This window comes from Anticarsia gemmatalis, chromosome 6, assembly GCF_050436995.1.
Source record: "Anticarsia gemmatalis isolate Benzon Research Colony breed Stoneville strain chromosome 6, ilAntGemm2 primary, whole genome shotgun sequence".
In the NCBI taxonomy this organism is placed as follows: Eukaryota; Metazoa; Arthropoda; class Insecta; order Lepidoptera; family Erebidae; genus Anticarsia; species Anticarsia gemmatalis.
Window position 1 is genome coordinate 7,057,332 of NC_134750.1, and position 25,744 is coordinate 7,083,075.

Here is a 25,744-nt window from a genome sequence, read left to right on the forward strand (position 1 = left end):
AGTATTTTTTTTATTTAAAGGCATTGATACCTACCTATATCTTAAATATTTTCTCTACGTATTGTAGATAATTTCAGTTCCTTAATATTATCACTAATACACTTAAGGTTTAACAAGACAATTCTTTTGTCAAATCTTCACAAACCTTTTGTTTTCAACACACATTAATACGTTAAAATACTAAGTATAAACCAAATAAAAATAAATTAATAATATAAGAAACATACCTTGAATCCTGGATAATACTGTTAGATAATTAAATCGGCGTTAATTGGGGTTTTTTATTCTTAATATCGTTGTCGTTAATCGTTTTTCAGTTCGATAGTGGAAAAAGTCAACACTTCACTTACAATCATGCGGATAATTCACTGTTTGTAAAAGCTGGTTACATCCGCACTTAGCTCGGTTTTTTACACTGTATTCATCTTTCGATCGCGAAACTGTCTATTCAGGCAGCTTCATTCATAACTCGCGTCTTACTGAAAACACACGATGCTTCGAATTACGGAGCTCGCAGAAGCCGGCTGCACCAATCTGTTGTCTTTCAATACATAAACAAACTGGCAAACGGGATGAAGCTAGCCACGGACCAAACGCTACTACTATTACAGTTTTGTTTCATGTGGCCATACGAGACAGCCGCGATTTGTTCCGGACACGTAAACATCAAGACGATAGAAAACATACTAAAAATAAAAACAAGAAAGATTTTTAGATAATCAAAACAAAAGATCACATCACGGAATAGTAGAGACGATACGATACGAAAACAACGTTTTGTAAGAGCAAGATTAGCGCTAGTGTGACGTAGTATGTACTTAAGCTTCCGCGTCTGCGTGATGGGGTCGATGCGTCCTTCAGAGAGGGGCCAATTTGGACACTGTGTCCTTGCAACAGAGTCCATATAGAGGGGACTGTCACTGTATATTGCAGCTTATTACCCTAATCCGTATAACTTTCGACTCTAACTCAACGACATAAAATTCCGTTTTATTCGCACGCTTAATAAAAATACTGCAGGCGTACGTATCACGTGCGTGCAGGGGAGCCAGATGATTGCAGTTTGGTGAACTCACCCACGACCCCTCAGTGTAGGATTTCAAGCCAAATACGGTTTCTAAAGTGAATATAATTACGACAGATATGTGTCGCTCTCTCTGAATGCACTGTAGTACCTACGTACTTACAAACTGATTTTTAAAGAGAAGTTTCCGTAAAAATGCAGATATCAACGTATGCGAAACATAATTTTGTGACACGTATTTTTTATACTAGGGTATAAATTTATCGCAAGTAAAAACTTAAATGTTAGGGTATGATGCTTAATGTTACAAAAAGAAATAAAACACGGCATTATTTCGTAATAATTTACTTTAAATACACATAAACATTCATTAGACAATAATTGTTTACAAATTGACACATTTTACAATATATAAATCGCAATTTGGTCAAGAATAAAACTTGATACTTTCATAAGTTCATTATATTTTATTATTATATCAAAATTAAGCCAAACAATCACAATAATTACAAAATATTCATTTGCAATGTCTGCTCATAAAACAGCTAAGTATAAATTATGACTAGAATTGTTAAAACTTATTTTCTATGGCAAGAACATTGAAAGGAAATATGAAGTAATAATTACAATGTGCTATAAGGTAGGTAAATGTATCTGAGATCAAATATATTCTAATACTAATATTTTATGGATGTTTTATCATTATGCTTAACCAATCCCGGTTTTGGACGATCGGTTGCCTCTCCTTGACTTCATCTGATTACTTACATATATTTACTAAATAAATATATTTAAAAAGGAATACAAAAGTGTATAACATTGTATGTATTATAAGATTATAATTAATTCAATAGGTTACCTTTTTGACTATCAAATATCATAAGATTTCCCCAAAGATGTCTTTAGTATAGACTTCGTAAATGCAACTTTTGTGCTTAACATACCACAATAATAATACATGTGCTAAAACCTAAATACAAACAAAACGACAACATCACAAGGAAAAACGAACAACAAGAGTGACTAGGACATTTTACCCTGCACTAATAAGAAGAAACAAAGTACTTTACAATGTTGTTAACAATTAGTATACAAGTATACAGGTTACTAGGTTTACCAAAATGTAAACAACTGAACAGAATATTTGTGACAGAGAAAAATAGCAATAAAATTGATTGCATACAATGGAATGTAAAATAATACCCAGTTCCATGAACTAGAAAATAAAAATCAGTCTCATTAGATGTAGACCCATTTGGAGTAAATAATTTTGGTTCCAAGTAGTTATATCATAAAACGTTTGTGAGATATTTATAAAATATTTATAAAGTGTATATGCAAATACTTTCAGTTATAGATAAGACAGTAGATTGTATAAATAAGTATAAAATCACAGATTAACTTGACTTTAACAAGAACATAACTTCCTGTCTTGTTTCGCCTGTAATTTTTGAAGAGATTGTCGACGCCTTCCTGAAGCACACAGCATGGCATATTCCACTGAATGCTCCATTCTGAAAAAAATAATAATATAATATTTGCACTTAGTTCAGCATATTAAATACAAAAAAAAAATGTAGAGCTAATCCATGACCTATTAATTACATGAGAGGGATATTTATAATTTCTCAACTGTATTTATACTATGTCTATAAAGTTAGTCATTTAAGTATTAGATTTGTTGAGAGCCCAGTAGCCTTTACTTTTTGTAGAGTTTCTTCTATTTCTGATTATTTTTGATTGTGCTATTAAATATAAAAGATTTCAGCTCACCGGTACATAATCCTGTCAAGTAAAATCTCAATAGCCCGGTCAATATTCTGGCCTGATTTGGCACTTGTTTCAAGGTAAGGAAGGTTATAGTTCTTCGCAAACTCTCTGGCTCGGTTCTGATTAACCAGTCTCTTTTCTTGCAAGTCACATTTGTGACCACATAATACTATATCTGGGTCGTCACTTAAGCTGTGAGTCTGAAATTATCAAAGTATTAATAATTAAAAACAAACAAGCATTAAAAATATACTATGTTGGAATTGTATCAGATGTTACTAGAAAAGATAATTAATAAACAGAAAAATAATTAACTTACTTTGAATTTCAATAACATAACATAGGAAAGCAGAACACAGAGCAAATTTATAAATTATAACTAATATATATTTGATAATCATTTAAGTTTATATATTTTTTTATGCAAAATCATAAACATTAATAATATTATTAGTCTAAAAACATTTAAATCATATTTGTTTATGCAAAAGCAATCACTTATTGACTATAACTACTAACTTTTGTTATCTTTGTATATATAAAACTAAATTCGTAAGATAAAATGCCTACCTTCAACTGTTCAATCCAATTCCTGACTTCAAGGAATGATGCTTCATTAGTTAAGTCAAACAGAAGAAGGAATCCCATTGCATCCCTGTAGAAAGCCGTAGTCAAGCTTCGGAATCTATAAAATAAATATTAAAAAAAACAAATTAATTATATGGTTATTTCGTTTAACAAAAATATATATTTAAGTCCTAGAACTTTAAAATATTTTCTTCTTTGTTCCCTACACAAAAGCTCAACATTTAATTAGGAATGGTGTTTTTCTGTTACAGTTTTGTTCTATGTATTCAGATTGATATTTAGAGTACCCGCTGACTAAGTTTGTCTCAGAATCTGAAGTGAGTTGTTATTATTTTCTTGTGCAATGTATACTTGCCTTTCTTGTCCCGCTGTATCCCATAGCTGTAAATGGACTCGATGCTGCCTTCCATTTTGTTGATAAATCTATAAAATTAATAAATTATAATAATATTTAACATTTGTATATCAACTGAGGTACCAAATATAAATCATACCATTGATTAAAAGATAATATATTATCATAAATTGTCACTTGATCATTATTTGCTAATCTTATCTCTGAATCATTATGTACAATGTACCCATAATTAATTATTAAACTTACCACACTTTTTTCTCTAAAGTCGATACCAACAGTTGAAATAAACTGAGTATGAAAGACACCATCAGTGTACTTGTATAAGAAACTCGTCTTTCCAACTCCAGAATCACCCACACAAAGAAGTTTTATAAGGTAATCGTAATCCATATTGGAGGGAGTAAAATGATTAAATTATTAATTAACACATGCATTAGTGAATTATCTACCAATGAAACTATGATGCTGTGGATTTAGGAAGAGATAAATCTACGTTTCAATATAAAATTATTGTGTTTAATTCATTGTATACTTCACTGTTTTCATAGCTATGCTACGAAAAAAATATCAACAATCGATCGTTATAAATTAAAGTGTCAAATTATATGTGTGACATTTGTTTTTGTGTTACCAAATAAAAAAATATAAGTCATTTTTAACGATTTCATTTGAAACATAGCTGTCCTTGTTGCAGGTACATACTAGCATTTCATGAATCCAGTTATAAATCATGACGAGACTCTGTATATGAATATCATCGATGATTTAACAGAGATAATCATGTTCTATCTCTGTAAGTTGCTGGACCAAAGAAACCCACAGCAGAGGAGGCATAATATTATCGGCAGCAAAAACTGTCGCCTGTCAAGACAGTCAATTGATTTTGACAATCAGCTGGTTTAATGTATCCGGCTAGATGGAGCGAAAGCAATTGTAATCAATGAATAGACATTGTTTTTGTTGTAATGATTTAAGCTAGAATCATATTAGATAATTGTAGTATATGCCCAATATTACATAAAAATGTCAAGTGGAGTAATTAAAGAACAAGACAAAAATCCGAAAGTAAACGTGGAGTACTGGTATGTACATTTTTACCCATTAGAAGTTTGTTTTATTTTGCAAATTATTATAAATTGAATTAAATGACGATAAATAATTACAGGTCCAGAAAATACTTACTTGTAGATTAACTTTATGTCGTAAATGTATGGTTTTGTTACATAATGTTTGAACTCCCTACTTTTGTTCTGAATAGGTAGGTAATCTCTATGGAAGTTTTAGTTTTAATGTTATTCCTTCGAAACACCGAGAAAAGCCCTATTTATAATTATCATCAATGGTAGTGGTTTTTGTGGTATTTAAAAATAAATAATTTAATATTTTTATATTTATTTATTTTATTTAAATGTTGTACTGTTTCTTTTTCAGTGGTGTTTGTGACTATGGTGGTCACTGTTTGGCTCTTGGACAAACTATCAAAAAGATGACACCTGATGCTGAGGTTCTTTGTAAGAAAGGAAGACAAGGTAAATAACTTATACACACATACACAAAAAACAATTTAGATACCTATTTAATTCATAACCAGATTTACGAAACAAAGCTCAAATATTGCTGCTTGGAACTTAATGTATTGATTCCTGCTGTAGTAAATAGTACCTATCTTTTTTTCTTACAGGTTCTTTCGAGGTTCAAGTAAATGATAAGTTGGTGTATTCCAAATTACAAACAATGGCATTACCAGACTTTGATGAAGTAGCCCAAGTAGTGAACAATGTGTCGCAAGGTGAGGAGCCCACATTAATTAAAGGACAACAACCAATCAATTGTGCTATATCATAAAATTTATTAATTCATCTACAAATGTAGTTCTAGTCAAATAGTGTATAATAAAATAAATATAACAGAGGTAAACAATATTTTGTATACAAAATCTTATATGGAGTTTTTTTTCTCCTTAATAAAGGTAATATTCAAAATATATTCTAATAACATTATTATTTATATATTTAAATTTCTCTCCAATTGTAATATAGTCTTTTTTATAAATTCGTAACAATAACTTAATGCTAATGGAATGATTCTGGCTATTACTAGATTTCAGTTAAAGCCATATTATTATGCTGGAATTCTTAAAGTATCTTTATAATTAAATTTGGGTAAACATGCCAATTAATTTAGCATATGAATATAGCCAAAAAATATTACATAATATTACATCAATAACAAACATACAATACTAAATAGTAACTAATATCTATCACATCTAAATATTTCCAATTTCTTTCCACTGGACATATATTTCACAGCCAATATTTTGCTACAGTAGCATAGAGGACTTATTTATTCAATATAAACTATAAACAATAAAACAACAATAATTATTATACTAAATTTTACAGCTGAGATAAAAACCTCATTCCTTATTTGGAAAACTCTGCTAGAGATTTACAACTGGACCTACTTACGCGAACAAGAACCAACCCACATCAGATTAGTTTCGAGGAAACTACACTTTTGGGCTTAAATGGGCTCATTCTACAAAAAACAGTGTGGTATATCTGTTTATCATGTCAGTACACAGAAACCATTTGTGTTTGTGTGGGAATCGAACCCACGACCTCTCGACGCACAGGTAGTGGCGTGGCGACTACCTTAACTACTGCGCCACAGAGGTCGTCAAATGTGGGTTTGTTCCCGTTTGCGTAAACAGGGCCAGCTACGTAGTTGAGATTGATAAATTTTCTAAAATTAAAACACAAATATTAAGCTCTTTTCTTAAAAAGTAATCTCCGTATCTCATCAAGATAACTTTTTCATTTGAACAAGTTGTTTGCAAACACTCATCATATAGATAACACCATGTAATTCTAGTCTTGGATAATAAAAGGTCATTGTAATATGTACTGTATGTCATGTCATTCAATTGCAGTTTATTATAGTCTATGGAACTTGAGAAAGGCAAATTCCATTGGATTAAGACATTCTAATGTTTCGTAAACTATTAAAGTGAAACTATAGAAGTAATGACTGAAATATTGCTTTGATATGTTTTGTGCATGAATGATGTTTGAACAACTTGACTTGATCTTGATGATATAAAGATAAAAGACTAAATAATAGTTCCCATAATCCCAGTTATTAAATATAAAACCCATTGTGCTTCAAAAATACATTGTTAAAAATACATTACTTAGTAACTATCAGAAATTCCATGTAAATACCATCACCATTAACTAAAAAAATATTTTCATTGAAACATGGAAATAATCTATTGAGGTTTTATGTCTCTTATCACACACTTACGGTAATGTTTCATCTGCTTATATTATCATCATTGGTAATAGGCTTCACAGCTGAATATATCTTAAGTACACTATCTTTGGTGCCATCAACTGGCCCTAAATAACTTAAATAAATACCAAATCGGAGCTTTCCTCCAAACTGCTCTGATATGGTCCTCAAGGGTTCAACAGTCTTTTCACCAGTTTGCTGGTCAATGCACACCATCTGACACCTTGGACATTCTCCTTCAACCTGAAGTCAAATAAAGATATTCAGTTAGAAAAAAGTAAGGTACTTAGACCATAGTCAAGTCTATAGTAAGAAGCACTTACCCTGAACTCTTGATTTCCAATGATTACTTTATGCCAGTCTCTTTCTGCAAGCTCATCTTCCATATCAATTATGATGTTTCCTCTAAATCGGTCAGTCAAGAGGTCTATGTCATCAACGAATTGTGGATCAAGTATTTTGTCTTTCAACCATCGGACTGTCGCCTTGTTAATCAAAAGGAATTGGGCCTGATTACTTAGCGCAAGTAGTTTTTGATCTCCATCGTGCTTTTTCTTTTGTAGTCGATTGTCGCTACTGGATTGTCTAATCAGTCGTAAGAAGGAAACTTCTAAAGCTTCGGAAATCCAGTCAGCTACTTCGTCGCCGCAATCGTACCCGTGTATAGTGTCAGTACAAACTTTGGTGTGACAAAATGACGATTCTTTGACCTTAGTATACGCCATTGTGTCTAATGAAACTGCTATTGGAGACTTTCCTGTAAAAAAAAAACTATTCGTAATCGGTTCTAATTAACACACAATTGTATTATTATTTCTTGAATGACAGTAAGTTACCTTTGAAATGCAAGGTCATGATTCTTTGTTTGAGATCTATTTTGGGACGAATCATACACATCTTTGGGTTTTGTTTCTGTGTCAAGCAGACACCGTTGTCCTTTATAATCATCCACTCTCTGTCGTACTCGAATCCTTTCGATCCTATTTTCCACGAAGATCGTATTTTAAATGCGCCACATGATTTGATAGGAAATATAGCGGCCTCCTTTACAATTATTTTCGAATCTAAAGGAGAATAGTCCAAATCTTCTTCAATATTGTTGATAAAATCTTGATTATGAAGCATTTTTCGCAGATTCGTGATGGTGTTAAATATTTTATTTGGTTTTATGGAGTCGAGCAGTGAGTGATGATTATTTCTTATACGTTTCGGTCTTCTTATTTGAGCTTTAACAAAGCATCGGCATATCATTGTCATTAGTTTGTCGATATCGTTGAAAGTGTTGAAGTAACCGAACGAAACTCTTATAGCGCCTGTGGGTCTTCCGTCGACCAGGTCTAATTCGTCGCCGCATACATGGCCTGCCTTGTACATCTCTTTCATTTCCTTGTTAGTGGACATCAAATGACGCTGGCAGGAACCCGAGTTGCAAAAGCATCCGGTTCTCACATTGACGTTGAATAGATCTGCCATATGTTGAAACTGGAAATCACAATTTAATAATACATAATGATATAATTAGGGCTTTTTTGCAGTATTTGATAGGTACTGAAATCAGACCTTGAATGTTAATTGATAACTGTTGTTAAAATACTTGATAAATAGGTTCTAGGTACTTGGATATTTTTATGGATAGTCAGCTACTGAAATTTCTATAATTCAGCTAATGCGATGTCAAAGGTCTATTCTAATCGATGTCTATTTTATTTCTGAGCCTAGATTATTTTAAATATTTCTGCATAGCATCAGAATTGAATTTAAATACATTTTTTGTATGGTAGGTATGACTTTGCTAACTTACTAGTTTACCAATAGGTACCTACTATATTTTTTATCACTATTGATTCTACTTTTTTATATTATATTCTGTGCAAAAACTTGACCTTCGAACATATGTTATTAATGTTATCTATTTTGAAAAATTCTGCTATAAAGTTTGTTTATATTTAGGTAGTTAAATGCTGCAGTGCAGTTTTTACGTAAAGATAAGCACTATACAAACACTTACCTCTGAATACCCAACATAAGATCCATCCTCTCTAAGAAGATTGAAAGTGACTATTGCACCTTGTTTTTTAATATCACTAAAATCTGAATCCATGTAAAGTATTGCTGCCTTATTGCCATTAGTGTGATGCAACTCTTGCAGCTGATAGTACAAATCTTTAGCTAGATAAAATGTATGGTATGATATAGTGTCCATCACATTGTCATGTACAGTTCTAGGTATCAATCTGTGCATTGTATCAAAACATTGCTTCAAAGCAATTATTGATAAAAATGATGAAGTACCATCCTCGAAACTGTCAACAAAAAAGTATATCATTAATTAGAATAATTGTTTTAAGTTTTAATACTCATTAACATATCCATTCTACAGCCTGAAATTGTTTCTTGTTAACATATTTACTTTATAAGTAGTACAGCTGGACTAACTAATATAATAAGATGGTGTTCTACATTATCATTGAAATTACACAAATTGTGCTGTATCATGATAAACAAAAGCTGTCCATACATTTAATGTAAATATCATAATTACCGTTCAGAAAGATTTTTCCTTTTCACATGATAATTCTCTGAGCTCAAAACAATATCTACAGTTCCACCACCAAAGTATTTCTTCTGGCTTAGAACATCCTCACTTGAATTTTTGACTAAAAGTGCACCCAATCCTGTTGGGTAGCCAAACATTTTGTAAAATGACATACAAATATAGTCTGGCTGGGTTTTAGCCAAGTCCAGACCGCTTGTTGACACAAATGATGCTGCATCTAGTAGCACATACCAGTTATTATTAATTTGACATAAATTCTTTTTCAAATGACTATTAAGGCATCCACTTTTGATGGTGTCCATACAATCAATAGGGTATTTGTATCCATTGAAATTGCTCTGAGCTGGGTACACAAACAGTGAGTTGGCTTCATTGCTGTTTTTCATTTTGTGTTTCCATGACATTGTTTTCTTCTGATAGGAATTAACAGCTGTGAGAAAGTCATCATGAGTAATGTTTATCACATCAGCATTTTTGTCTGAAGCAAGTTCTCGCAGCCCAAGGACTGAAGTGTGGTTGTCACTTAAGTATACAAATGATCCTGTGTCTGGGTCGTCATTCTCATTGGATGCAAATTGGAATGATTCTAGAATAAGTTTCAATGATTGTGTAGTTCCTGAAGTGAATACAACTGTGTAGTTTGAAGGATCTGTGTTGAAGTGCTTCAGGATCAAGCACCTGATTTGATCAATACAATCTTTTGTATATTTGTCAGAATGTGGGTTCATATACACATTATTCATAAGATCCTCATTCACATTTACAAGTAGACTCTGTGGATACAGAGTAGTCCCAGCATTTTCTAAGTAACATCTCTCTGGAATAGAAAAAGAAAAATATTTTAGCTTTTTTGGAACAGTAAAAAAATATTTGCACAGTTGAAAATTAAAACATCTTTTAAGTGTTAAATTCAAGCTACAATAATACTTGAAGGATAGTGAAACTCATTATTTAATTGTTTAATTATCAAGACGATAATACCAGTTGCGCATTAAAAATAAATTAAGTACTTATGGTTTTTTTATGTAGCAAATACTTTCATCAGCCTACTTATTAAGACATGAACTTTCATAATGAAAGTGAAGGATAACTCTCAAATTATACCTATCTTAGTGAATGTAACGTGATTATTACTTACCTCCCAGTCTCTTGAAATTTGACGTAATCTTGACCATATGTTCATCATCGATGACCTGACTCAATGCGCTCATCTCGTGAGACTCTTCATACGAACCTGACATAATTATAGGAACTATTTAAAACAGAATAAAAAAATAATAAAGTTCATCACTTTTCTTTTTGGTTTTAAAAACGTTTGCAGGTCGTCTTCATTACTAAATTATTACATTACACATTATTTCTCTATACTATAACCTTGTACTTAATATTGTAACAAGTGATCGTAATAGTAAATTAGTATCGCTGTAGAAAAAACACCAACACACACGCACGATAACAACTGATAAACTATTGTTTTGACGTTTTACTTACTGTGGTCAGCTGTCATTCTCAATTTTGGTGTTGCTAGTATATTATTATGAATGTCCCGCAAAAACCGTCAAAAGTTATAGGTTTAGGGTATACGTTAAATGTATTTAATTGAATATTTTAACTTTATATTTAGAATATTATGACTATCTTCTTTCTGTTCTTCTTACGTAATCAAAATATTTACTTCTAAAAGGCTGGATACAATTTCAATTACAGTATTAAGCCTTTTAGACGTAATTGTAGTGTAACTCTGTAATTTTCGGAAACATTAAAGAGGGTTGATTGATCCCGGTGAAAATGTTATGCTTTATGAAATGATGTAAAAGTGGCAATGTACGTCGTTAGTTCTTGACCATTTTCCCTCTTACCATAACAAGGACACATTATCACGGCAACACTTTTTGGCGGGATATAGGATGCATTTTTGAAAGTAAAAAACAAGGAAAACGTTCTTATAAATTAGTCGTCTTTTTGTTTATATTTAATTGATCTCATTAGTTGTATAATTATTGATTTAGTAATGTTCAGTTTGCATCGAACGTATCAATATGGTGCTTATAAGCAGGATTAGGTAAGTACCTAGTTAGTAAATTAGATATTTTAGGGTCATAATTTTGCCAATTTTAATCCCTGATTTATTGTTATTGAGCTTTTTACCAAAAAAAGTGATTTAATTTTGTGGTTTTCTAGCTGTATGTTTTGAGCCAAGATTTTTTTGTATGGAAGTACGATTGTATACCTGACAATATTGTCGTGTAGAAAACCTTTAAAATAAATATTTAACAAGAGGATCATTCAGCCGAGATTTTAGAAGGTAGATAAACTACCTATCTAATTTTCATAGCTTTGGATTTGCAAGGTTTCTTGATATCGTAATATCATGCACGATTATTATTTTAATGATGTAATCAGTGATGGTCGGTTACATAAAACATAACTAGTATACCTACAGTCTGAAAAGAGAAAACCAGAGCAAAGGGTAATAAACAAACAGCACTCTACACTACACGGGTCCATCGCGATCAAATTAAATTAAGCGCCTAGTTCCTTTGTTTACTACTAGATGGCGTTAGTAGGGCTATTATATTTTAATTCGATAAGAATAAACTTAAACATTTTAATGCGAATCCCTTATGATTTTTTGTAGCATGTACTTACTTATAACGTCTTATTGTTGTTATTCTTTCAAATTAGGAGAAAATTGATAGAATATTTGATTCTAATCTGATGATACGAACGTATTTATCTGGTTGTAAACCAATAATAAATTAATTAAATTATATTATTATCTGTTTCAATGTTTAGATACTGATATGATATGATTATACATCACGAGTACTATAAAGTAGTTAAAATCTATTCCACTAAGAGACTCACGTACGTCGGTATCTAGGTAGGTTCACCTTCGACAGCATCGCCTTACTAAATTGCGTTACGCCAATTTAATTATTGCTTTTATGGAGGGCTTTTAGTAGCTTTTAGTAGCAAGCGCCGACATGATCGACTCCCCTTAAGTGAATTGACGTCCACGACGGAGGACATTCGCTTTACTGCTTTGCACACTTTTGTCGCGAGGACGTCGTGCCCTGACGCTAAGTTACATGAAAGAACTTTCTTTGCCACTAAAGGAGATTACTATTCTATTTTCGAGACGAATTTTATTAACAGTTCAACTTATTTCCAGTCCCTAACTCGAAATAATAATAGTGTTACATTGACTTTCGGTAAAAAACTTGAAAACACCCAGACAATTTTCTTGTTTAATATCTCTCCCGTGAAAGATGAATAATATTATATGTTCTAATAAAGATATTCAAGAATTGTTGATAATATTTCAAAGCAAATGGCAAAAAACAATATCGAAAGAACAAAAGTACCTACTAACTGTAAACCGACGTAAATATATGTAGCTATGAAAGTATTCATTATAAAATTAAATTATTTGCTTACGTGTGGAGGTGTAGTGTTGGATGGAAATGTCGGTTTTGATCCTGACGGCAAACATAGCAGTATCGTTTCAGTCACAATCACTAGACGTATGAAGATATCGCTGAAGATTTCCCTTTGTTTTAAACTTCCAGTCACCACTTCACTAATTAGTTACCTGGCGTTTATGAGTATTCACTTAAATGTATGATTCAAATATTTTCTTCATAAATAATTTAGTAATTATATGCAATTGTTTAATTATAATACTACTAATCGAAATCCAAAGCGAAGTGATTCTTAATTTTCCTTGATAGATAGTGATTTTCACTCACAACTGCACAACACATATCTTAGTTAACACATAACTAAAGTATCAATGAAACGTTTTATGACTCCAAAAAACGAGTTAGTCATAAAATTACCAATAAAAACTTGAAGTTGGACTTTAACGCATCACTGGCATTGTTTTATACACGTTAAGAGTTAATTAATTTTGAATAAAAATAATTTGTACAACACGCGTAATTCTAAACCTTCTGTTTATAGAAGAGCTAGGATCGATACATTGCAAAACAACGCTCACCTCTTTTTTCTTTCTCTTCTTAATGTCATTTTAATTTAATTATAAATGAGGTCAGACACTACAGCCGCTCCGTATTATATAGCCTAGCTTGACGTGACTTTGTCGAGAACTATTCCGATGTTATTATATCAACAACAATAGGGAACATTCCCAGAGCCTGACTGAAGACGTAACTGAACAAGCCCTTGAATGATGCGATAGACGGTTCAACTCTTTTGTTTACGAACATGACGAAATAACCACTCAATGTCTTGTTATTATAATAATGTGATGTAGAACATACCAAGATAATAGACTTATTATGATAGTCGTTAAGTAAACACGCTTTTTATTGGTATTTGTGACCATTTATTGATCTTGAGGTGTGAAGGAGGTACGTCGTTTAATTAATGAGTTCTCCATTAAGTGTTGAAATCAATATAGAAACCAAAAAGGTGTAAAAATGAGTGTATTGCATAATATTGAATAAGTAAATTAACGAGTTTTGTAACAGTAATGTATAGTTGGTGTTATCGTTGTCTTTTGAAATAATGTGTTTGACAAACTATTGACGTACCTTATGGTAATTTAAGGTAACTTAAAATAACTTATACCTAATTTATTTTTATTACTTAAAGTTTCGATTTGTTGGACTCTTGTATAATACCTTGTTCCGAAAATCATAGTCCGTAATATCTTTATGTATATGGCTGCAAAGGCGGAACTCTGGAATAAATCAGGCAAGTATTTGATCGCCTAATTACGATCTCCCTTTTAGAATTGAGACGAGAACCTGATCACACGGAGGATAATAGCTGTTCCTGATAATTTAAAGAGAATAATATATTCACAAACCAATGTCACAACCATAGAAACAGAAAGTACTCACTTGAGGTTGACACGGACTCGAAACTTATGACAATTCATGTACCGTAGAAATAGGACAAACCGACGCTTTGGCATGTTTTAAATATCGGTACAGACCTAATGAATCACTTACTACTTGAACTCAGAACTACTTATAATATGTACTGAGGTTACATGACACGATGATTTTCTCGTAAAGAAATAATTTAAAAAATTAACAGACTTATTCTCTACGATACTTCACTTTCCTGGTTCAGACACGACTGAAAAATGGGTTTTGTTTTTTGAATGACCATTGATCATTCAAAGGCTTACTTCTGAGGCCGATTATTTTGCCAAACTTCTAACCTTTGTAAAATTTCAAACAATACCTGTGTTGATGATGATGACAATAATAATACCCGTGTTGATATTTGAAGTCACGCTCTTCGCCCTTTTCGTGAACAGTGAACTATTATTATGCCTTACTGCCGTTTCTACGCTAAATAATCTCTTCGAGGTTGAAATGAATAAGTCGACGCTTCAATTTTCTTAATTTCCTAAAAGTTTCAAGGTCTATATGAAGGTAGAAACATTCCCATAGGCGGAATGAACACCTTGCACTGTAATCGCGCCGTCGTTAAGGAGGAAGGTTTCATTTATTAGAGCAAGGCATTTCCTCTCCATACAAAATTAAATATAAACATGTTTAAATTTGTATGCTGATGTAACTAATACACCCATGGGATTCTCTTTTGTAATGATAAGTTATCGACATCATTATAATAGATACATAGATAAGCTGTAATGTAGAGTTGTGGTCAACCTTGGCCTGTAACTTAGCTTAACTACTACTATCGTCTTAAGACTGGAATCAATTTATAAAAAAGCTGATGTGTTTAAATATGGGCTAGTGAACTGATCTGCAAATGGACCGTATTAAAGTAATATTACTATTATAATAATAATTTCACCTCTTCTTAATAGGTTTTTTTGCCGTTCACTGATGGCTCATCAAATAAATATTCACTACATCCTGTTACTGTAGAAAATTAATTACTTTTGTCGAAATTGTCGTGGAATCATTTGCTGCTTTGTAATGTCAGTATGGTGCATGGAATTGCACAAGTGCGTTATCATTACGAAGCCCAAGACGGGCAGACAGTATACATTTTAATCGTCGATGTAACCGTCCGGTAGAGCACTGTTACAGCCTACTTCATATTGCGACCTCGACCTCTGTTACAACTTCCGACGAAGAGCCACTATCGGCTATTTGTTTGTGGTATTTCGAAATGTTTAAGCTTACTTGCCGATGCGATTATAGCAATTACCTCACAAATAAAGGACCAAGGTTTTTATAATAATATAATTGTCAGGTAGACAAACATTGTAGTTGCACGAAGATGTCTGTTGGTGCACAGTTCAACGAACGACGAAAGGTTGAACCTCAAATAAATATAGGTAACCTTAATTCACTTATGAGTTAAGTGACGTTGTATTGAAGGTAAGACCCGAATAATTTTAGCACAATGTTTACTTGATTATAGCCACATATTCTTTTTTATCTGATCTGAATGCATTTGTACCTCAATATGTTGTTGGCCAAATAATATAAGTATGTTGTCAGTTGGTTTCATACGTAATATATTTATTGAAACTAGTACATTCATCTGTAACATGACTATACAGAAACTAGTATATGCTATGAAAGTGGCCTTGCAATAAAATAAAAAAAAACTAGCATTCGTCTTAGATGCAATAAACCAAACTTCATTATGTAAGATTTCTCAATAAGAAATAAAGGACTTTAGTTAGTTATTAGAAATCCTAGACAATAATGATTTATTTACTTCCGTTGCGCAGCTTATGTAGTCTGTAGGTCATTGTCTGAGGTTAAAGTTGCCTGATACCAGGTAACAAGTTGCTTGTAGCTTGGCATTGACTGACAACAACCGAGTAAATATCGCCGTCGTGTGCGTAAAACTACAGATTAATTTTTGTTTTTGCGACAGCTAGACGTTTCGCAATCACTATGATTTTCGGATACGCGAATGTATTTCGTTGTGTTATATTTATTTTTTGCTTCGGTTACGTACAAAATAGAAGAAAAATAAAATCGTACGAAAGTGTAGACTTTAGTGATCGAAACTCGGACATATATTTAAACTCTATACAGTTGATTGCTAAGTACGGATATACGCCTGAAAAATATACAGTGATATCTCGTGATGGTTATTTAGTGGATACCTACAGGATACCTAGCAAAGGACCCCCTGTGTTGTTAGTGCATGGAATTGGTGATAGTTCTGATTCGTGGTTGGTGCTGGGACCTACAAAGTCTGTGGCGTTCCAACTGTCTGACTTAGGCTACGATGTGTGGCTGTTCAACGCCCGAGGGAATAAATACAGCAAGGGACACATCAAAAATATCAGTTCAAAGAAATACTGGGACTTTACATATGAAGAAATGGGTACTCAAGATTTACCTGCGGTCATCGACTTCATACTTCGTGTAACATCTCGCCAGAAACTGTCTTATGTCGGCTTTTCTCAAGGGACAACCATTTTCCTAGTGATGTCAAGCATGAGGCCGGAGTATAACCAAAAGATAAAGAAAGCAGTGTTGTTAGCTCCTGTTGCGTGGATCAACCACATAAATTATCCATTTATAAATATTTTTGCTCAAAACTTGAATTTGTTGAAAACATTTTTTGACAGTATCGGAGTGTACGATTTATTTTCGGATAATGTGTTAAAGAATTTATATCATGCTAAAGTGTGCCAAGATGGAGTACCTGAACATATTTTGTGTAAGTTAGAGTATTATATAAGTTATGGTTTAAGGAACATAAGTAACCTGGACTTGAATAAGCTCCCAGTGGTTGCAAGTCATATTCCAGCTGGAGTATCAACAAAGACGTTCGTACATTATTTTCAAAGCTATAACAGTAAAAATTTCCAACGTTTTGATTATGGTTCTAAAATGAATCAAAATGTGTATTCATCTCCTCAGCCCCCAGTGTACGATTTATCGCTTGTTACTGCTCCACTTTATATATTTACCAGTGAGTCTGACTGGTTCAGTACTTCGAATGATGTAGAGACACTTAGAAGTAAGTTGCCAAATGTAGTACAATTTGTTAAATATAATGCTTCCTTAGATTTTACGCATTTAGAGTTTATTTATGGTGCTCGCGTTAATCCTTTGATTAATGATAATATTAAAAGAATTCTTGATAACCAAGTATAATTATTATAAATACCACCGTATCGATATGGAAGTGCCTACAAGAAAATAATATGACAGGTGCTTTCTTTGAACTGTGATAAATGTATTTAAATATAAGTGTAGCTAGTTAAATATGTTTAAGTTAATGTAATTTTACGATCCATTGTTAATGGACTTCAGAAAATATTACCATCAAAGTAAAATCGTGTTATTTTGAATTGTAATGGACCAAATTTTGTTTGACATAGGCACTGAAAAACGTGGTCCACCAGTTGTGTATAAGTAAAATAATATTGTGAGTTATTACTCACATTATTATTAATTGCGTGAAGGAATATACAAGTCTTGTGTTCCTGTGTCTAGAAATGAATAGAAGGGTAATTTGTATTTTCTACTATTTCACTATGAAAATTAGAACTGTGAAATTGTTTGAGAGTGTAAGGATCAAAATGATTAAGTACAGTATTGCGGTCCTAAAGGTGTATTAGATGTTAAGATCCCAAGTACCTGGTATAAACTTTAACGATATTTATGACAAAGAGGAAATGTAAAAATTGTGATTGAACAATGTAATGTTTTATCTGTAAATAAAATCTTTACTAAGAAGACGACAATAAAATTATTTGATCGCGTGCCTGTCGAAGTTTTGTCGAGTATAATGCAAACGCAAATCGTTCATCTAAGTTAAGGGTGTAAATATTTCATGAGGTGTGCAGCCCCGGGCAGTGCTTTCGACTGAACGGTTTAATTTGGCTCCGATCGACTATGCAGGCAGCCTATACTGAGCGGGTCATTGGGCACATAACCACTACAATATGAAATTTTAATCTCCACAACATCAAAAGCGCTGGCATTCTGATAAATTATTATATAATATCTACGTACAGCCTTTTATTACTTTTTACAAGTTTTTAAAAGCGTGCTTTGTTCCTCTTCTGGTTGTTAATATGATGTCGTTTTTATTTCATTGTTTAAAACACTTTTTTAAATAGTACATACCAGGAAATAAAAATTACCCGCCACCCGGAAGCGTTATACATTTACATAAAATACGTACATATGTTTAAACAGTTTAGTTTTTTAACAGTTTGTACTCGTGATTAACAATAAAGTGCGATCATTTACACCACGCTACAAACAAGGAAGTAATCTCGCGATAAATTGTAATCCAAACGATATTCATTGCTAGTTAGGTGTTTGCCAAATCCATTTGAGCTATTTAAGGTTCTGTATATAAGAAGGCGTAACGGAAATAAGTCTTTGGTAGAGTTCGTCTAGTGTAAAAGTAAATTTCATTACAGCTACTACTAGCAACTCTACATTTACATTTTTCCGAAAGAAAAATCTTTGTATTGTCCAAATTTAAAAGTAAAAAAAAACACATGTAAAAAGTCCAATTGTTTTAGAAAACATATTGTCCAATTACTCCCGCAGATGTACTGCTAGTCACGGGGTGTGCATTTAAGAGCTCACTGCAACTTCAATCGGTATTCACTCCGCACGTAACCAATAAAAACATTGATTCACGTAATACAGACATACCTATTCATTTAGAGTACGTCGGTCCGTGAAACTGAAAACCCTATATTGAAATTCGGCGCTACATTTTTAATAACTACGTGTCTATCAACAATCATTTGTTCGGTTCACGTGTTCGAAATATTGAATAGGTTTCGGTGAAAAAGAATAACATTTTATAAATATCGGCGAGTTCGTGTACATAATTGAAAAGTCGCTCACAGTTCACGTGTACACAACTAACATGAAGTACGTGTGTGTTTGTACCTCGGCAGTTGGGTATAGGAACAGGTAGGTATACCGCATCGGTGAGCGGAGGGCCAAAAATTAAAAAACTCGGTCTGTCCGGCCCGGTGTCGCGAGCAGACGCCCGTTCAAATTGCCTCTCTACACTCAATTTAACGTGGAAAACACTCTGCTTTGTCCAGGTAATGAACACGGCTACCTAGCCTGGGATAGTCAACAGCCTCTTCATTTCCGAATAATCATGATTAACGCCGTAAATACTAATGCATTTTGGTTGCTTCGATATACATATTAATGTATTCTATGCAACTAACGAAATATGTTGATGGAGAAATGAATGCATGCATACTTAAGCATATGTATCATGTAATGTGCAACTGTGATGGTGATGAAAGAACGTTCACCTTCTAACGCTAAAGTTCACACACTGCAAAGAAATTAACGAGCGGTCTGTACACTAATACCTTGAATATGTAATGAGTTTTAGATATAGAGTAAATGTTCTGTTTTCCGTTATCCATATAAACTTTTACTAACGTATACATTTTATTCATTATAGGATCAAGTTATATAATCATATGCATATCATCAAAAATCCGCCAATCGACAAGCTCAATGCGTCATAATTCAAAGTCAAAATCCTTGAGTATAGGCCAAAATGTCCTCGTTAATGCAAAATATATCGTCATTTAGACTCCGTCCCATGAATATTGTGGATCCATAACGTAAATATGTGCAGAATCTCGTACTATAAATACACTTCCGCATATTAATTGGATAATTGCGCCTTTTAAATATAAAGCAAGAATGCTTAATACAAATATTTCCTGTTCCGCCAAAAGTATCTTACGTGTATGTATAATATGATAATGCTGATTTTATAACGTGGTTGACCTTGACTACTTCTGATAATCACCTTGGATCACGATATTCTTTGCGAAATATTCTTTGCCCACATAAATCAAACAACGGTGAATATAATATATTATATTAATTAGAACTATTCGTATCGGAAGATAAATGCTCGACAGCTTACATCATCTATTGTAAGATCTGGTTTAGTTTACTTTTGGCTTAGATCATTTCTGTAAGAGCTCGTGTAAAGAAAACTGTGCATGGAATATTGGTGGTGGCTGTTTAGAGCTACAGCCGTCTGCATACGTCAAAAATATCTAACTACTTTGACAAAGTTACATTATTGATTTGCTAAGAAAAAACTTCTACTAATAAGTGCGTCGTGCAATTTTAAAGATAAGTACTGCAAGGTCTGAAAAAGTAGAGTTCGGTTTGAACAGTATGCAACAAGAAACCCATGGCCATACTTTTGAAATGCTAAATATAGAGTACTTACATTGAATATCGGTAAGTATCGAAATAATAAAAACGATTAAAAGTTTTAAGATGACCTTTAAAGCACACTCTACAAGGGGCTAAGTACTTAAAATATGCAGTGGTAAAATTGGGTAAATAAACTTCACAGAAAAAAGTATTACAAATAACAGACTTGCCCACTCTTGTTTGTAAATTGGGGTGAGATCATACTAGGAAAAAAGTGTAAGTATGTAAAATACCCGGCACTTTTAAATACTATCACCCAATGAAGTTTATTTTGAATAAAATAGTTAAGTGATATGAAATAACTAATCAGTGAAATAAGATGATGCAAACATAATCACATCTGTACATGAAATTGAGGACAGAAAACATTCCCAGTAAGTATCTATCTTGAATATTGAAAATGTAACATTAGTTCGACCTAATACGTACCTTATACAAAAAAATGGTAATTGTTGTTAAATATCACAATAACACATCACATTCACAATACCGACTGTAAGTAAACAGAAATAACAACTTTTACTTATTTATATACAATAAAAACAAGTTTTAATTATTGCGAAATTAAGGACGATAAGGTATTTTAATTTATTGTCACCGAACTAGGTTGAAATTATGGTACCGTGAATATTTTCTTTAATAAAACTAGACACTTTTTGTACAGTGTAGTGGGCTCGTTCGTAGGCATAAACAAGGACTGACCCGATACAGATATCTGTGGGTCATTGTTTGTTCTCATGTTTTTATCTTAAAGCATATTTCGTTATCAAATGACCAAGTAAGTATTGGAATGTAAACATGCAGTATTTCTTCATATATGTAAGTAAACTTTTGATTCATGTTCTCAATGGCCACGTGGTGTTAACAGCTCGTTTTTTGTAAAGTCTTTAGTCATATTAAAATTCTCTTGTTCACGCAAATAGTACAGATTTGACTGTCTTAATATTGGATGACCGAAATTACTAACTAAGTACACATAATAACAACATTTACACAGTCTCTACTTACTTACATTTAAACTATACAATCATATATGACGGCAAACTTACAGTGCGTGTATTTAATGTTAATATTTGGCCAACTATAACCTGTGTTTAGAACATAAACGCAGACTTGCCAACGTTTACACGATAAAACATAAACATTTTAAGTAAATGTACTTGACCCGAACAAAACTACAATCAGTAAGTATTATGAACTTTTATAATATTGATTATTTAATGATAGTTACATGTTACATTGCGCAATTAGTACGCATGCGTGCGCGCATTTTGGCAAAGAGGATTCATGAGCACGTGTCTTGTTAAAACAAATGATTACCCCAGACATGTTGTGTAGAGAAAATGTTCAAACGATGTTCAAATATTAGAGGATTACTTTACTGATTAGGACCGTCGTTGAATACTTAATACATATTGTGATAGAAATGTATTAATTACATTGTCTAGACTACGTTGATTGAAATATTTTGAAATATTGTGATTCATATACAAATAACGACCTTGGTATTTCGAATCAACGTTTACAAATTGGAATACTTGTTAACTAGATGTATCTGAAAGTTACTTAATTAGAAGTAGGTATAATATGACTATAGAACCTTCTCGCTAATAAAGTAATATAAACAGATGAGGATTGCTTCGATATTTTTTAATTATAACTGTTTCGAGTCTGTGCCATCCAAGGAAAGATTGGTATTTGCTAATAAATCCTGTGTATTTAAGAACTAAGTACACCCTGGTATTTTGCTAATTAAATACTATGGCTTTTATAAGAATTTATACTACAATATAATAATAATCTGAGCTTCTTCCATTTTTAATCTCAGAACGGACTTAAACGGATATTACAATGGGAGATGAATCTGATGTAGCAGGTAAGTAGCCGAAGTACGGCAGTCGCATTATGTTCTTTACAATAGTTCATTATAAAGCGGACATGAGGAATGGTATTGCAACATAGCATCCAAGATCGGAGTTATAGAATTTCGTCAGTGTGACGTCACGAGCGCTCTACCGCGATGCCGCTGCCGTGTCGATTTGTCGGCAGGCTTTATTTCCGCCTGTCGCGTGGAAATACGATAGCGGTTATATTTTATTTCCAATATTTTAGTAATCGAAATAGAAACATGGCTCCTGCGTTAGTGAAACGTGTCCGAGAGCCGGCGGTGAGCTGCCGTCCCGGATTTTTTTGAATTAAAATTGGTTTTTACTGGCCATGTTTGTTTGACAAAATATAAGCTCGCATAGCAATCGTATTCTGATGATTGAAATTGAATTATTGTGTACAAATTGTATCTACCTACACCTACTGATATATTGTACTGGCTTGAATCTACAGTTTTCTGGCTGACAACTTCTTATGGACAAACCTTTATTTTGCTTCGAATAGAAAAATCTTGGTCGTAAACAAACTAAGGGAAGTCCAACTTATCCTTTTCATGGTTATAACTTATTCAGAATATAATATAATAAAGTAACATACCCTTACACTTCCACTTTTACGATTCTTCTTTGTGTTGATGTTTATACCTATAGCCGCTTTTACGATAATCCAAGCTCTCTCTAAAATTGAACTGTCAAATTTCACCACGAACAAAAGAATGAACTGGGTAAACAGAAAACGTTAAAAAAGTGAACGACGTCCGTTACACACCTCACTTTTTAATTGAATTTCATTCAAAATTTTCATGAAAACAATTTTCATAGAATTTTTGCGTTGTTGCGGTACCTACACTTTCATTGTCAGTTCGAGTTGGAACTGTATATTTTATGTTCAGTCGCAAAATGTTAGAATTTTGCGATCTAGATGTACCTTCCGCTGACTAATCAATGATCGACCTCCGACTTGACGTATAATTAAAAAGACTATAACATAATAAGCCGGACCTAGAAAGGTACTTTCTATTATAAGTTTTAATGATAGAAAATGGTCAAACTACAACGATTACTATATACCCAACGAACGTAAAATTTGAAAATAAAAACCTAATTTTTGTGAAACAAAAAACGAAACAAAATTGATTGAGTAATATTTCAATTCATCAAATCAACAATATAGAGGCACAAATACTAAAATTCTACGTAGGTATACTTTATCGAAGATTTATTGAATCGGTAAAAAGTTTGTTGGATATCGTTTATTATAAAACATATTTTGACTATCATTTTAACATAGTAAAATATCAGACTGTTGAGTTTATCAATGGTGAACGTAGAGATGCGAGTATATTATACGTCTTAATTCAGTTAATACCTACTCAAAGTACTCGTACGCTCGGGTTCCCATTTGTCAACTACTTACGAATTCTCCGGAGACTACTCTGAATTACTGATTGTTTCCACACGGTTAAATACGCAATCATCTCTATAACTACAGAATTAGTTAAAGCTCTCTGGTAAAATACTGTTTAAGATAAATTAATCAACGTTCTGTTGTTCATGACTCTAGGCTATGAAAGGTCTTGTAAATCTCTAGCACCTATGTTTATAATTTCTGGTTCAAACACCTGAATTGTTCAACCATGCTTACTTTAGTCCCCCGGGCAATTTCAACCTTTATACACGTAATTAAATTAGGTATGTTCATCATTTGGTCTCTGTTGAATTATTTTACTTTACGTACAGATTTTTAATGTTACAAACAGGAAAAAGTAATGTTATAAAACCAACTTGACTTAAGGCATTCGATGTGTTAAGGTCATGGGAATGGTTGACACACCTAACTAGTTATATCGGTTATCAACATAAACTGACAGTTAACATGGTGTAAAATCTACATACTGTGTCATTAATGTGTTTTTGTGTTATGCAATAAGACCTTAAACTTAAAAATATTACATTATTTTACAAAAAGTAGAAGAAAATGAAGACACGGAGATAAGCCAGTTTTCTATTTGTTGCCGCTTGTAGTTTGGCTGTGCACCTATGATCGCGTTGTCGCGGTATTTGAGAGGCTAATATATTCACTCAACGCCTCAGTTAGCCTGCATACCTCAAGTAAGGGGTTGCTATTTATCATCCCGCGCAAGTTGTGAGAGCTACGGAATTAGGATGTCGTCACTTTATCCGCTAAACTAGCGACGTTCATCGCTATTTAGTACAGGAACAATGAAACAGTTGACATGTTTGCTCTTTACAATTACCACCAATGAAACTCATTACTCAAAGTAATTCATATCAAATTTGTATTTAATATATCGCTAACATTTTTATCAGTAGAACCCTGACCTATAATATTTTGGGTTCGACGCAAAACTGGAAAAAACAACAGTGGTGGTGTAATGTTTTGGGGTTATCATATACCACACGCGGCGGATAAGAAGAGAGCCCCACTGTCATTCAGAGTCATTCAATCCAGTGCATGTGTAGGCAATAATATGCAGGTGTAAATAAAAAATAAGTATTTATAATATGTATATCGTGCAACGGTTGCATGTTTCAAAAACGGGCGTGGTCAATGACAAAAAATTTACATAAGTTCTAAATTACCTAACAGGTATTTTTCGTGTGTTTGTACACGTATTGGAATGTGGGTGACAACTTGACAAGATGTTAGAGAAGCTATGTTAGCCATATTTGTTTTTATTATATAATACTGGTTGGAAATGCATCGTGATTTTATTTTTAAATCCTTTCACCTTCATTTCGTTGGCACCCATTAAAAGGCTTTTAATTAATTATAGCGAACAGTTCACCTACATAGGTATATCCCTTTACAATCGTGTTTGCTGTATGCAGATATCGCCTATCGTAAACAGGTAGGTATCTGTTCCAGATAATACATTGTGCTACCGAATCTCTAATAATCTGCATGTAGGTACACGAACCAAATGCTAATGTATGTAACATCGTTTACTGTTGGAAACCAATATGCTGTTATTAATCATGCGGCAGCCCTTATGTAGATGTACAATATATGAAAGCAATTTAATTTCGCGAGATTATTGGATTTTCCCCCGTACACCTTTACATTAAAGACTAATATGT

General features: G+C 32.8%; 5 protein-coding genes across 10 annotated transcripts in view; 2 read left to right on the forward strand and 3 right to left on the reverse strand.

The window, feature by feature from the left end:
• The window catches only part of LOC142973624 (uncharacterized), a 125,942-nt gene extending 125,412 nt beyond the window's left edge, over window positions 1-530 (reverse strand). For 3 of the 4 annotated variants that reach the window (XM_076115523.1, XM_076115524.1, XM_076115521.1), the window contains exon 1: window positions 228-530. The gene's annotated coding sequence lies outside the window, so the exon portion shown is untranslated. The remainder of the gene's footprint in view (window positions 1-227) is intronic. The other variant, XM_076115527.1, reaches the window with a different exon arrangement.
• An 829-nt stretch (window positions 531-1,359) lies between these two features.
• Rab27 (RAS oncogene family member Rab27) lies at window positions 1,360-4,328 on the reverse strand. The gene is made up of 5 exons (XM_076115906.1): window positions 3,987-4,328; window positions 3,738-3,805; window positions 3,365-3,479; window positions 2,798-2,994; window positions 1,360-2,538 (listed from the first exon to the last, which is right to left on the reverse strand). Exons 1-5 carry the CDS (start codon window positions 4,128-4,130, stop codon window positions 2,433-2,435), a joined length of 630 nt encoding a protein of 209 aa, XP_075972021.1. The 5' UTR covers window positions 4,131-4,328; the 3' UTR covers window positions 1,360-2,432.
• A 310-nt stretch (window positions 4,329-4,638) lies between these two features.
• LOC142973627 (migration and invasion enhancer 1) lies at window positions 4,639-5,681 on the forward strand. The gene is made up of 3 exons (XM_076115533.1): window positions 4,639-4,822; window positions 5,172-5,269; window positions 5,422-5,681. Exons 1-3 carry the CDS (start codon window positions 4,764-4,766, stop codon window positions 5,583-5,585), a joined length of 321 nt encoding a protein of 106 aa, XP_075971648.1. The 5' UTR covers window positions 4,639-4,763; the 3' UTR covers window positions 5,586-5,681.
• Window positions 5,613-21,419, reverse strand: mal (molybdenum cofactor sulfurase). 3 transcript variants are annotated; one of them, XM_076115530.1, is made up of 7 exons: window positions 21,186-21,419; window positions 10,733-10,828; window positions 9,580-10,411; window positions 9,046-9,340; window positions 7,874-8,519; window positions 7,361-7,794; window positions 5,613-7,280 (listed from the first exon to the last, which is right to left on the reverse strand). In XM_076115530.1, the coding sequence occupies exons 2-7, from the start codon at window positions 10,803-10,805 to the stop codon at window positions 7,059-7,061; spliced, it is 2,502 nt and encodes an 833-aa protein (XP_075971645.1). In that variant the 5' UTR covers window positions 10,806-10,828; window positions 21,186-21,419; the 3' UTR covers window positions 5,613-7,058. The 3 variants fall into 3 exon arrangements, with proteins under 3 accessions (XP_075971645.1, XP_075971644.1, XP_075971647.1); XM_076115529.1 differs by lacking the exon at window positions 21,186-21,419 and adding an exon at window positions 13,036-13,281; XM_076115532.1 differs by lacking the exon at window positions 21,186-21,419 and adding an exon at window positions 10,969-11,016.
• On the forward strand, window positions 16,443-17,854 carry LOC142973883 (lipase 3-like). Its single transcript, XM_076115907.1, has one exon. It carries the CDS (start codon window positions 16,458-16,460, stop codon window positions 17,673-17,675), a length of 1,218 nt encoding a protein of 405 aa, XP_075972022.1. The 5' UTR covers window positions 16,443-16,457; the 3' UTR covers window positions 17,676-17,854.
• Window positions 21,420-25,744: the final 4,325 nt, after the last annotated feature.

Excerpts from the sequence above, each read along its gene's own strand:
- Rab27 (XM_076115906.1), bottom strand. The coding sequence starts at position 4,130 with ATGGATTACGATTACCTTATAAAACTTCTTTGTGTGGGTGATTCTGGA. Across the intron at positions 3,806-3,986 it reads ACTTTAGAGAAAAAAGTGTG|ATTTATCAACAAAATGGAAG; the intron begins GTAAGTTTAATA and ends TTAATTTTATAG. Across the intron at positions 3,480-3,737 it reads GATACAGCGGGACAAGAAAG|ATTCCGAAGCTTGACTACGG; the intron begins GCAAGTATACAT and ends TTTATTTTATAG.
- LOC142973627 (XM_076115533.1), top strand. The coding sequence starts at position 4,764 with ATGTCAAGTGGAGTAATTAAAGAACAAGACAAAAATCCGAAAGTAAAC. Across the intron at positions 4,823-5,171 it reads AAAGTAAACGTGGAGTACTG|TGGTGTTTGTGACTATGGTG; the intron begins GTATGTACATTT and ends TTTCTTTTTCAG. Across the intron at positions 5,270-5,421 it reads TTGTAAGAAAGGAAGACAAG|GTTCTTTCGAGGTTCAAGTA; the intron begins GTAAATAACTTA and ends TTTTTCTTACAG.
- mal (XM_076115529.1), bottom strand. The coding sequence starts at position 13,090 with ATGTTTGCCGTCAGGATCAAAACCGACATTTCCATCCAACACTACACC. Across the intron at positions 9,341-9,579 it reads AGGAAAAATCTTTCTGAACG|TTTCGAGGATGGTACTTCAT; the intron begins GTAATTATGATA and ends TTTTGTTGACAG. Across the intron at positions 7,281-7,360 it reads TTGGAAATCAAGAGTTCAGG|GTTGAAGGAGAATGTCCAAG; the intron begins GTAAGTGCTTCT and ends ATTTGACTTCAG.
- LOC142973883 (XM_076115907.1), top strand. The coding sequence starts at position 16,458 with ATGATTTTCGGATACGCGAATGTATTTCGTTGTGTTATATTTATTTTT.